At 41.3% G+C, this 13854-nt stretch overlaps 1 protein-coding gene across 4 annotated transcripts in view; it reads right to left on the minus strand.

Moving 5' to 3' along the window:
* Nucleotides 1–13854, minus strand: part of LOC117521436 (calcium/calmodulin-dependent 3',5'-cyclic nucleotide phosphodiesterase 1C-like) — a 303704-nt gene that overhangs the window by 225155 nt on the left and 64695 nt on the right. For all 4 annotated transcript variants that reach the window (XM_034182731.1, XM_034182730.1, XM_034182732.1 and 1 more), the window contains exon 3: nt 8812–8977. In XM_034182731.1, coding sequence (XP_034038622.1) covers nt 8812–8977 — 166 coding nt within the window. The remainder of the gene's footprint in view (nt 1–8811; nt 8978–13854) is intronic.

Genomic DNA, 13854 nt, shown 5'->3' on the forward strand with positions numbered 1-13854 from the left:
CCAACACGTTAATGTGACGTGTGTCGTGTGTTGGTGTTTACAGATAAATGTGCTTTTTTTAAAATATTCCATTTTTTATTTGTAAAAACAGGCATTTTTTTACGGAGCCCTGGAAGTGTCATCGCAAAATGTTTTGCATGTGGAGAGAATGTGTGCTCTTATTAGTGCCGTGCGCATGTTTTATGATGTATTGTCTTGTCAATATTGTCTTGACACATAAATGTTGGCTTTACACTGTGTGAGTTTTGGCACTTTTTCAGATGATTTTTCATTTGTGTGAGAAATTTTTGGACCGAGTTTCAGGTTAATCACACATCCTGCATCGTGTAGTGTACATGGAGTAACAAGCTGCGTTCAACATCTCACGACCACCTCCTGATCGTCGATCGTATCGTCGAATGAAAATCAAACCTGTTTGATATTATTCTGGTCTATTTGCTGAAGAGCTACAAGTGTCCAACTTCTCGCACTGTGCCTGTGCAAACACCACAGAGCTGTCTTGTAATGTTTTGTGTTGTTGTTGTTGGGGAAAGTGTAGTGACACGGACCCACAACAGGGGGCGCAAATGAACGGTCAATAGATGAGCCAAAAGGTAACAATTTAATGTTGTGAAGGTGCACAACGAATATACAGACAATCTCAGAAGCTGATAACAGTCAATCCACAAAGGTGACGTGTGGGCAGGCTCGAGGATAGAAGACGTCTGTCCTGAGAAGAGCCGGAACCACACGATTTCCACCGCCACAGAACCCGGTGAATACTGGAGCCGCCAAGTCCTGAATTCCCAGGTGATCACCGTCCCTGACTGTCGGATCTGGTACTGCTGGCGAGGAGCACAAACAGTGAGACGTGGGTGTGTGCACACCCAGTAACAAAAACAGTCCGAAGGTGGAAAGTCACCTCCACCTCTGAAGTAGGAAACACAATAGCAGCTCCTGTTAAACCACTTATCTGGTTGGAGTGAGAGGCGAGGACGTCAGTTCTCTCATTGACAGCCAACCCAGCTGAAAGTGCACCACAGGACAACGGCTGCAAACAGATCAGACGTAAGTCACAGTTCAAATACTGCAGAGAATATTACCTTTACAGGTAGATGATATCTCGGCAATGAGGTGGAGATGACGTCCGGGTTTTATGGAGTAGTATGATGAAGTGTAGATGGGTGACAGCTGTCATGAGATAATGAGTGTGTCCGTGGCGGCAGCGCCCTCTCGTGCCTGAAGCCCGCACTTCAGGCAGGGCGCCCTCTGGTGGTGGGCCAGCAGTACCTCCTCTTCTGGCGGCCCACACAACAGTTGTTGTTGTTTTGTTTTTAAACTTAATTTGTTAAAAAAAAAAAAAAAAGCCATTTGCAAAGCCAAAAAGTTGATTTGACAACCATCTGATATAACCGGTAGATGGCAGTAGAGGCCTTGAAACTTGCCAAAACAAAATTTCAGATAATCCGTTTCTGCTACATTTAAGATGCGCGGAATTTAACAAACGCAAATATAATAACAATATCTATAAACCCAGAGAATATATTTACGAGAGTTTTAGGCACTAGAGTTTAATGCTGCTGTCTGTGGAGCCTGAACAGAGTGTCTGAAATGCATTTGTCCTGTCGTGAACATACTGAGATTACCCATAATGCACTGCTGGGCACAGCATGTGCTCACAAAACCTTAAAAATTAAAAATAAAACATATATCTGATGTTTTCACTTTGTAAAACTTCAGGCATGACAGTAATTTTAAATAACTTGTCCAAAATTAGTTTGGTTAAAATTTGAACCATAAGTTAAAAATGTATGCCTCTGGATGACTTGGGTGATATTGCCAGCATATCAGTATGGTGTTAAAGGAAATGTTTTTTTTTTTTGGTCACTAGTTTTCTTAAGAAACTTTCAACAGGTAGGTCTTAACTAATTTTAAATTTTAAAAATGCTTGCTGCTGTTCAGCTTTGTTTGCTACGTTATTGGATGACAATTCATCGGAAGATAATTAGTCCGATAATGGTTTTTAAAGTTATCTAAAAAGATAATCTGATAATGAAAACATTATCTTCGATAATTATCTGTTATTGGATTATCGGAAGTCTGCCCACCACTGGTGATCATTAATAGAACATGACAGCATTTGTAGTGGTTCCTGGAAACTATCACGTTTTGACACAAAGTGTAACACGCCATCACCAGTGCTTAATTTGTAAAGTGGGAGGTCCTGGAGCGCAGAGGGTGGGTGGCTCTGGTGCAGAAACAACGCTGTGCGCCACACTGAAAATAAACTGGGCATGTATTGTAGGCCTAATAACACTAGTCACACCAAATCCGGATAGAGTACAAATTCCTGTACAGTGGTCCCTCGTTTATTGTGGGAGTTACGTTCTCCGCGTTCACACCGGGCACGACGTGAGTGACTGCAGCCACAGGTTGCCATGTAATCCCTATGTAAGGACGCGTTTTGGCGCCAAACCGCGCAGCGTGACGCGAGTGAAGCGATTTTGAGCATTTTGCGCGTTTGTGGCTCGATATTGCGTCGCGTCACGTCATGTTGCCCTCCTCCCCAAGTTGAAAAATCTGAACTTTTTCGTCTCGTCATGTTGTGATGACCAATCAGGGACTGGATATGTAGTGACGTGGAGATGTCTGGAGTTTGACAGAGGATGTGAACATGTCCTGTCTCTGGTAGCAGCCTGTGAGCAGGACTTATGTCTCTTTTGTTCTTTATTTCACAATTATGAGAGAGTTTTTTGGAGCGAGCAGCAGCCCCACAGCAAGGGGAGCGGAGTTTTTATTTTTATTTTATGTGCACGCGTGAGGGAATCATCCATGGAGATTATTTTACTTATTAACTACACAGATGTATAATAAAGCAAATGGTGACTGGTTTCTAAAGACAATTATGACAGAGTTTTTTTGGGAAAGCGCGAGGAGCAGCAAGCCGCAGAGTTTCTTTCTTTATTTATTTTTTTTTATGTGCGCGCGCGAGCGAATCGTCTATGTGGAGAATATTTTATTAATTAACTACACAGATGTATAATAAAGCAAATGGTGACTGGTTTCTAAACACAATTATGACAGAGTTTTTTGGGGGAAGAGCGAGCTGCAGCAAGCAGCAGAGTTTCTTTTTTTTGTAATTGTTTACATGTGCGCGTGTGAACGGGACAGTTGGTCCTCAGACTGGGTCCCACAGAGGTGGAAGGACCGCTGAAAGAGGCCGTCATCCAGACGCAGCTCCTGCAGCAAATAATGATACTCTCTGTATTGGGAGCTTTTCACAACAACTCGCTCCGTGTGATCAAGGTCCGTCATGATGACTTGACGCCGAGCAGAATGGAAGCTCCTCCTATTTGATGATGCACCGGGGCGAATTTTCGCAGCGAAAGTCCACCCAAGAAGAGCGACATACCAGGCAAAGGAGGCGGGTCCGTCGCCATGCGACCCCCACGAATTTGTAGCGTCTAATCGCGCCCAGTGTGAACGCGGCATTAAATCCGCGAAGTAGCGCTATTTTTTACACTTATTATAGATGCTTTAAGGCTGTAAAACCCCTCACTTCACACTTTTCTCAAACAAGCATTAACATTTTCTGACTTTTCTCTCTTGTGTAAACACTCTCTTTTTTCTTCTGGGTAAGAAGATTATAAACAGACACACGCAGAACACAATGCGCGTACTCTCCCTTCACTCACTGCCTTTGGGGGTACGGATGCGGGACCCGCAAAGAATCCAAGTCCTCTCTCGGTGGCCACGGAGCTCTGCGGCTACGGTCAACATCTGGATCAAAACAGCAAGCGTAGCCTCTGGACCTGTTGCCAGATTTGGCGCAATTCTGCACAGCAGACATGAGGGCGGCGGTGTGATTGGCAGTGAGAGCAATTGCGGTGATTTTTTTTTTAAATATTTTGTTAGTCAAGAGAGGTGGCGGATCACGGATCCAGTATAAATAGCTGGCGGAGCCAACGTCAGAAGTTCCAGAGCGCGTCTGAGGTTCCGGAGCGCGCTCCGGCTTGCTCCCCCTCAAATTAAGCCCTGGCCGTTACATTTGACTGTGCGCCATGACGAATCACTTGTCTCACGTGCACACAGTTAAACCCTGCACCACATTCAATTTCATTGCTGAAATACTATGCCGAAGAAGGACAGTGACGCCAAGTTGGCTAAAAGTCTCTTTCCAATGCGCACTCCTGCGGGTGTTCCACCTGCTGTTGTGCCTGATGTTTGGGAGAACGAGCCTGAGCTAGAGGAGAGCTGTGTGCAGCTGGACATCTGGCTCACTCCATCTCCTCCTCCTCCTTTCTGCACCACTCCATAGCACAGAGTCCAACTAAGCTATTTGTAAAGAGGTTGAATGACTTTATATCCAAACATCATGTACTTAGTGAACAGTAGTATGGTTTTAGGAAAAAAAAAAAAAAATCGCACCACTTCTCTGGCTATAATTGATTTTGTTGAACAAGTTACAAATGCAATAGAGATGAAGCAATACACTGTAAGGGTTTTCTTTGATTTACAGAAAGCATTTGATACCATTGATCATACTTTATTATTGGACAAATTACAGAAGTACGGCATTAGAGGAATAGCCCTGGATTGGTTAGCTAGTTATTTGCCTACTAGGTATCAGTGTGTCCATTTTGGAGGGAAAAATTCAGAATTATTAAAGATTACATGTGGGGTGCCCCAAGGGTCAGTCCTTGGGCCTTTGCTGTTTTTGTTGTATGTTAATGATATAAGTTTGGTGTCAAAGTCTGTGAGTTGTATTTTGCTTGCTGATGACACAACTGTGTTCGGTAGTCGGGACAATTTGGGACACCTTTTGGAAATGATGGAGAGGGAATTACTAAATTTTAAATATTGGTTTGATTCTAATAAATTGTCACTTCATTTTGGTAAGACAAAGTGTATTATATTTGGAAAGAAGCCCAGGAATTTAAATAGACACTTATCATTGAACGATGTTGAAATTTAAATTGTATCTGAAACTAAATTTCTTGGCATTTTTATTGATGATAAATTAAGTTGGGAAAACTCACAAAAATTATGTTAAATCTAAAATTTCAAAATCTATTTCAATTTTTTCTAAAGCACAATATTTTCTCCCCCAACATTCGTTGGTCATGCCATATCATTCATTACTTGTCCCATATATGACCTATTGTATTGAGGTTTGGGGAAACATAAAACAAAAAAAACAAATTCAGTTTTTCTGTTACAAAAGAAAGCTATAAGAGTTATAAGTAAAAAAACAAAAAAAAAAATCATATTACGAACCAACAAACCAATTGTTTGCTTGTCTGTGTATTTTGAAATGTCACGATTTGGTGGATTATTTTACGATACAGACGATGTACAAAATTAAAAATAAACTTTTGCCTCTCCGCATTCAGGAGTTGTTTAAAATGAGGGAGTCCAGTTATCAATTGTGAGGAACACTAATATTTTAAAGAAAGAGCGATTTGAATTGTTCAGCAGCTGGTGGTAAGAATAATATGCGGAGTGTGGAGACAGTTCGCCAAATTCACAACATTCCTGACAGATTGTGACAAAACGTAACAATGGACAATATTCTTGACCATGCGTAATGGCTCGTAATAATTCGCCAATGACACGTGCCATTAATCCTAACACATCTTAACAGGTCGTCACAGTTGCTGGGGGCACCTGACGCCTCTGCACCGAATCATCACATTCGTGATCAGTAGCCAAGAATGTATACTTTGTGGCATTCATGACTCGTCGTCGTTATGTGTAAATGCAGTAGTGGGGACAGTTCCGATAACCGATAATTATCGAAGATAAAGTTTTCATTATCGCATTATCTTTTCAGATAACTTTGAAAACCATTATCAGACTAATTATCTTATGATAAATTTTTGTCTGATAACTTTTAGACTGTTAACATGGTAAACAAAAGTGAACAGATGTGTAGTTTTACCCTCTGCAAACAGAGGAGAGCTGCTTCTAGAAGAAACTGCTCTATCCTCTGCAGTCAAAGGAGAACTGGTCACCAAAAAAATCCCCCAAAAAACTCTCTTTTTTTTTAACCCCATACTGATACATGGCCAATATCACCCAAGTCATTCAGAGGCATACATTTTTAACTTATGGTTCAAATTTTAACCAAACTTATTTCGGACAAGTTATTTAAATTAACGTCACTTCTGAAGTTTAATAAAGTGAAAATATCAGATATATGTTTTAGTTTTAAAGTAATGCGGTAATTTTTAAGGTTTTAGTGTGGGGCATGCTGTGTCCAGGTGCATTATGGGATAGGGTAATCTCAGTACGTTCATGACAGGAGAAATGCATTTCAGACACTCTGGTCAGGACAACAGCATTAAACTCTAGTGCCTAAAACTCACGTGAATATATTCTCTGGGTTTATAGACGTTGTTATTGTGTTTGCTTTTATTAAATTCCATGCATTTTAAATGTAGCAAGTAGCAACACATATTATCTGGAATTTTGTGTTTGCAAGTTTTCAAGGTCTCTACTGCCATCTATTGGCCAGTAGTGTTCATGACAGTATTCAAACTGAAGTTGGGCTGATATTTTTAATCACTGTACTCATTGTACCTATGTTCAAAAACCACACGTCGGACTCGTGTTTCCAGAAGCAACACATAAACAGGAGCTTTTTTTTCCAAACTTAATTTACAAAAACTGCACTTTAACCGCTGCACACGGACAACACCATTAACATTGCAACATAAAACTATTTTTATATTGTGCCTAAAACTCTCATGAATATATGACATTATTTATGAGTCTAGCTGCGGACGGAAAGAAGCTGTTTATGTGTCCTGAGGTTTTAGTCCTGATGGACCTCAGCCATCTTCCAGAGGGAGTAAGTCCCTTCGGCTGCTCCCTTGTTTGCACTCAGGGTCGCCACAGCAAATCCAAGGTGGATCTGCATGTTGAATTGGCACAGGCTTTACGCTGGATGCCCTTCCTGACGCAACTCCACATTACATGGAGAAATGTGGCAGGGGTGGGATTTGAACCCGGAACCTTCTGCACTGAAACCAAGCGCATTAACCACTTGGCCGGGAAGGGTGATGAAAAATGTGTGTCCTGGGTGAGAGGTATCAGCCACTACCTTCCTTGCTCACCTCAGGACCCTGGAGGTGTACAGGTCCTGAAGGGATGGCAGATTGCAGTTGATCGCCTTCTCTGATGATGTATTTCTTTGGAAAAAAACAATCTGCTTTCATGCCATTCATACAAACACTGTTTTCACCTTCTGTATTTGAAAGACGTTGTTTCGCCATTCAACCACTCTCTAGAAATTCACAAGGCACTCATAACGAGCAGAAAAGCAACATGACGCCACCCGCACAGATGACTCAGCATGTGTTGATACACTAATGGCTCCATTTTGTTATCTGTCCCTCACCATGTGATGAAGCATGCACTCAGGTCTTTGTAGCAGGAGATTGAGATTGAGTCATTACATCGACCCAGTGAGTGTTTGTAGCCGAAGCTGCCGCTCAGATGATCCAACTCGAGGGCCAAAATATAAATTGTAAAAAAAGATGAGGTCTGAGTGGAAAATCAAATCCAGCCAACCATGTTCAACAAGCTGTCGGGTTATTCCAAGTGAAATGGACTGTGGAGTTAAATTACGTTTGTGCAGTGCAACCTAAAGGCTGTAAAATCTATGTCTTTTATCTTCACTCAACCTTATGACAATCAATAGCTCATGTCCTTTAACTCACTCGCTCCCCACAGTGCATGCTACAGATGACGTGAACCTCTCCATTCTCCGATAAAACCTAATTATCATCGCCCGGAGGAGAGCAGCGAGCCCTGGCCTCGGACACGACACGGTTGTTACATCATTTTATGGATTAATTCCCTGGTTATTTAATCAGCCTGTGTTGTAGTTTTGCCACTTGTCACTCAGATGTAGGATCCAGTGACTCTCTGTGGACGCGTCCTCTATTAATCACTCGAGGCCAGTCCAAAGACAAGCCTGACACATCTGGGACAGACAAGCAAAGAAAAAAGACAGTTGTCCTTTCAGGAACGTGAATCACAATCATACAGCATGCTGTAAAACACAACAAGAAACAAACAAACAAACAAAAAAAAAAAAAACTCTACAGTGCACAGTCCAGTGTAATAAGATGTGAACTAAACCTTTTTGCTGCTAAATAACCCCATTTTTTTTCAGTTGCAGTTATCTAATCACCTGACAGATATTTTGCATGTGTCTTCATGCAGGTTTGTCGCCCTCATTGAAGCACAGTGTCTAAATGTCACAGTCGCTGTAGAATAAATGAGCTGCTTCCTCTCTGAAGGGTGAGAATGTTTTTAACCTGTCCTATACTGTAACTTTGACATGAGGGAACAGGCTGTGTCCAGACAAGTGGAAAATCACTTATTGCTCCACATCTCCACCCTGTAAGGGGGGGGGCTATGGGTGAGAAGGTCAGCGCTGTTACTTAAGACTGCATAAAGAAGACAAAACAAGACACAAGAAAGGAAGCATGTGTGACTGCACTGAAACTTTGGAAAAGAAAGACATCAAATCATAGGTCCCTTCCATGACATCATCAGAACTGAATCAAAATTGTGTGGCAACTGAGCATCCTTTCACAAACGGCGGTCGGCTACAAAAGAGCAAAATGTTGTGAGTTTGTCCACATTTGCCTACTGCACGGAACACGGAGACATCAAATCTCCAATCTAAATCTCCTTCACAGTGCAAAAAACAATCAAACATCGGCTCCAGTCACATGAGGACAAGAGGAGGACATGATGTCCCATGTTCCTCGGACATGCATTTCACTCCCTGACCGTTATTTTCTGACAGCGTCAAACCTGATGGCAGTTTTCTCTGTAGCGTCCGGCTCATCTGTCGCAGGAAGATCCTCAGCCAAGATTTCCTCTGGACTTCGAGGATCATTCAGTGGGGCCTTCTGGGGTTTCCCTTTGATCCCCATGCCTGCTGTGAGGGCGTTCCACAAAGCACTCTGGGACTTTGAGCCTGCAAAAATACAAACAGGAAATTTTAAATGCATGTGTGTGGTGGTGATTTTATCTCAATCTTATTTAAGAATGCATATAAAACATAAAAAGCAGCTGTTATGTCTGCACCGACTCACATCACACGGCTTTCAGAACTTCAGCAGATGGGAGGAAAAGAGTTGAGCAGCTTCTTAATGCTGCCCCCATGTGGATAAGTGTTATCAATGCCAAAATTCACAAAAGGTGCCACTTATGGCATTTATGAGTTAAGCAGGATAGTACAAACTGTTTTTTTTACACACACACACACACACACACACACACACACACACACACACACACACACATATACATACATATATATATATATATATATATATATATATAAATTAGCCTATTAATATAGAACACAAAGATTGGTGTTAAAGTTTGGACCCCAAAAATACCCCATATTGACTGAAGAGATGTGTGACATATTTCTGTGCCTGATGCATTAAATAGAAAGAAACTGCAGTTTGCTACACACCCTCTCCTCTGTGCATCTCAATAGTATGTATGTGTGTATGTATGGAGGTAGGGTGATTGTAGGGCCCACGACTAATATGGGCCCTGAAAATGTTTTACATTTGATATGAACAAAGCGTCGCACAGCGGCGCGAAGCTCACTCGTGACACAGAAAGTGCCAAAATTCAAATCCACAGTTAAACAAGAAATGTTCAAATGTCAAACACTTCCTGGATTGACAGACGAGATCCCATGGAATCTTGCGGGAACTCAGTGGCAAGCTCACACTCAAACAGGAAGTGCCGAATTCTCAGTCCCAGTGAAACAGTAAATGTCCAATGTTGAACACTTCCTGGCATGGGTGGAGCTAGAGCGGAGGCCGGGGTTTCACTGGACTCCCCTGAAATCTGATTGGACACAGATGATTGACATGTCACAGCACCACATGTTTGGTTGAAAGAGTTGCATTTTGAAATTAGTGAGTTACACTGACTGCTAGGTTCCTCCTGTCCAGTAGTTACTGCTGTGTACCACAAAAAGTTCTAATCCACCTTAGTAGAAGAAGAAAAATGTTGGCTTCAGATTTGAACTGAACACATCATTTGAACTATGGACTTCTAATCACACCAAACTTATTTTGATGAGTAAACAACCATATTTTATGCCAGAAATGAGGTCCAGGTTGTTAACAGCAGCTTTTCCCCTTTAATTTGGGTTGTCTTATATACACGTTTAAGCTAACAGACAGCAGCTGGTTCATGCTCTGTTGGCTTATTATTGCAGCAGATAACTGAAACAATCCTTCAAATGGTTATACAAGCATCAAATTCAGCACAAATACAGCTGGAGCAAAATTAATGGAGCAACTTTAACTTTTGACCCCTGTACAAACTGAAACTGACCTTTGTCACCATTCTTGCTCCTTTTGCCTCATAACTCCATAACATTCAGTCACAGATTGTCCAAACTATACCTTTTTGGAATCTTTATGATCAGGCAAATAATGTGGTGTAGTTTTCTATATGATTGGAGCACCTTTTAATTTTGACCCCTGTGTAATTCTTCAATTGACCCCTACCTGGCTGCCTATTGAAAATTCAAGTGGCCAATCAGTTATTTTTAAAGAGTTAATGTTTATGGATTATTTGTGCCAAATTTGATATCACAATTTGCAGGATTCCATTCTAAATATTCTCTTATCTGCTGCACTATATATGAGATGTAAGGTGCTGCTCCTAAGTGTTTCGCAATTGCCCTCAAAAGTATTGGAACACTTGGTGTTTCACACATTTTAATTTGTTTATTCCATTTCAAATACATTTTTTTTTTTGAAAATGATCTTCCTTAACTCAAACTGAAAGCAAATGTCTACAACTTTTTATAAATGAATTAAAAACCTAAAATCCAGCTTCCTGATGAAGTGGTGTAGAGAAGGATTTTCTTAAAAAGGAGACTTGAAAGTTCAGCTACAATTTGCCAGAAAGTACATTTGAGATGAAAGCCTAGATTTGATGTTTTGGTGAAAGAAACTTTTGTATTTCTTCATAATTGATGTAAATAAAGTCTAAGACATATCCAGTGACTTAATTTAATTTAATTAACTTATAATGCACCAAATCACAGCAAAAGCTGTCTCAAGGTGCCTTACATAAAACAAGTCAACATAAAATTGAATAAATAATTAAAAATGAAAAAAAAAATTCAAATACATAAATAAAAACAGAAGTAAAAGAATGAAACAAATAAAAATAAAAACTATCCATAAGAAAGAGAATAAAAATAGGTTTTGAGTCTTGACCTAAAAATGTCTACGGACTCAGACTGCCTCACGGTCGCAGGAAGACTGTTCCACAGGGTGGGTGCATGATACGAAAAGGCTCTTTGACCTGCTGACTTCTTCTTCACCCTGGGAACACAGAGAAGTCTCGCATCCTGCGACCGCAAAGCCCGGGCCGGCACGTAGATTTCCACCAGATCAGCCAAATAAGATGGCGCCAGTCCATGAACAACCTTATAAGTCAATAGCAAAACCTTAAAATCTGCTCTCACAGAGACAGGGAGCCAGTGCAAAGATGCCAAAATGGGTGTGATATGTTCAGACCTTCTGCTACGTGTCAGAAATCTGGCGGCAGCATTCTGAACTAGCTGAAGACCCCTAATGCTGGACTGTGGTAACCCTGAAAATAGAACATTACAGTAATCTAGTCTAGAAGAAACAAAAGCATGAATCAGGGTCTCAGCATCAGCCATGGACAGGATGGGGCGGATCCTCGCTATAATTCTCAGATGGAAAAAAGCAGTCCTAGTAACATCCCTGATGTAGAGGTCAAACAACAACGTGGGATCAAAAATTACCCCAAGGTTCCTCATTTTGTCCGTATGATGTATGACACACGAACCCAGGCTGAGCGCCAGCTGGTCAAACTGATGCCGATGTCTCGCTGGACCAAGAAGCATCATTTCAGTCTTATCAAAGTTTAAAAGTAGGAAGTTATTAGACATCCAACTTCTCACTGATAGAAGACAGTCCTCCAGGGATTTTATGGGAGTGAGATTTCCCGCAGTTATCGGCATGTACAACTGAGTATCATCAGCATAACAATGAAAGGCAATCCCAAAACTCTGCAGTATACGCCCAAGGGGTGCCACATATAGGGAGAAAAACAAGGGGCCTAAAACAGATCCCTGTGGAACCCCAAATCTCATGTCAGCAAGGTCAGAGGTAGTGCCATTATACAAGACACATTGAGAATGACTGGACAGATATGACATCAACCAGGCAAGGGCACTTCCAGTAATCCCAAAAAAATTCTCCAACCTATTGAGCAAAATATGATGATCCACGGTATCAAAGGCAGCACTGAGATCTAACAACACCAAAACCATAGTGGTGTTTGAGTCAATTGCTCGCAGAAGATCATTCACTACTTTAGTGAGCGCTGTCTCTGTGGAGTGATATTTCCTAAAAGCAGAGTGCAGCAGCTCAAAAAGAGCATTCTCAGTAAGGTGATCTACAAGCTGCCGTGAAACCACCTTTTCTAAAATTTTGGAACAAAATGATAGATTTGATATCGGCCTGTAATTTTTCAATACATTAGGTTCCAGATTAGATTTCTTAAGTAATGGTTTAATCACTGCTGATTTAAAACATTTCGGAACAGATCCAGAGGTTAATGACAGATTAATAATTTCCAGCACAGTCGGCCCAAGAGTGGGCCACAGGTCCTTAAACAATTTTGTTGGTATGGGATCAAATAAACAGGTTGTGCTTTTTGTAGATGCCACAAGTTTCATCAGCACGCCCAATGAAATACTATTAAATTCTGTCAATCTAGGTAACACCTCAATGGTAGCGCCCACCTCCATAGCAGGTTTTAATGGCTGGGCCGAGGCATGCTGAGATATGCTCAGCCTAATATCTTCTATTTTCTTCTCAAAATAATCCAAGAAATCCTGTGCTGAAAAGGGAGAACGACTAACAGGTGGCTGCCTGTGAATAAGAAATGCGACCGTGTCAAACAAAAACTTTTGAGTTATGTTTGATTTTACTGATCAAATCAGAGTAATAGGTCCGCTTTGTGGCCAGTAGTGCATACTTATAATCTAAAATAGCATCCCGCCACACAAGGCGGAACACCTCTAATTTGGAACAATGCCATTTCCGTTCCAAACCTCTAGCCTTCTGTCTGAGGTCACGCAAATAATCATTGAACCAAGGTGACTGTGCCTTAGGAGGGCGTGACCTTAAAAGAGGAGGCGCAATCTTATCAAGTGTAGTTTTAAGCGTTAAATATAGACTATCCGCGAGGCTGTCCACTGATTTAGAATTCTCCAGATTCAAAGCTAAAATATCAGGTAGTCTGGCCTCAAGTTCAGTCATAGTTGAGGGTTTAATACGACGCCGCAGTTGTAGACAAGGTTGTTGTTCCACTAAACGCGGCAGCGTAAATGTAAACCTGATAAGTGAATGGTCAGAGACTATAGATGCGAGAGGCAAAATGTCAATATTTGTGACAGCAAACCCACGTGCAAGAACCAGATCCAGGGTATTTCCACTAATGTGTGTTGGGTCCTGAATGCATTCCTGGAATCCTAAAGCATCCACAATTTGCATAAATGATTTGCTAAGGGGATAAGAGGGCTTATTTATATGAATGTTAAAGTCACCAATAATCAAAATGTTATCTGCACTAGTTGACAAACTTGAGATGAACGCACCAAATTCATCTAAGAAGTACGAATATGGGCCAGGGGGCCTATAAACAGTGACAAAATAACAAAGCTGAGCTCCAGTTTTATGACCCTGACAGTACTTAGCATCATGGGCATAACGGAGAGTCAGATGCTCAAAGGAATTATATTTGTGACCCCCAACAGCTAATAAAGAAAAC

This window comes from Thalassophryne amazonica, chromosome 12, assembly GCF_902500255.1.
Source record: "Thalassophryne amazonica chromosome 12, fThaAma1.1, whole genome shotgun sequence".
NCBI lineage: Eukaryota > Metazoa > Chordata > Actinopteri > Batrachoidiformes > Batrachoididae > Thalassophryne > Thalassophryne amazonica.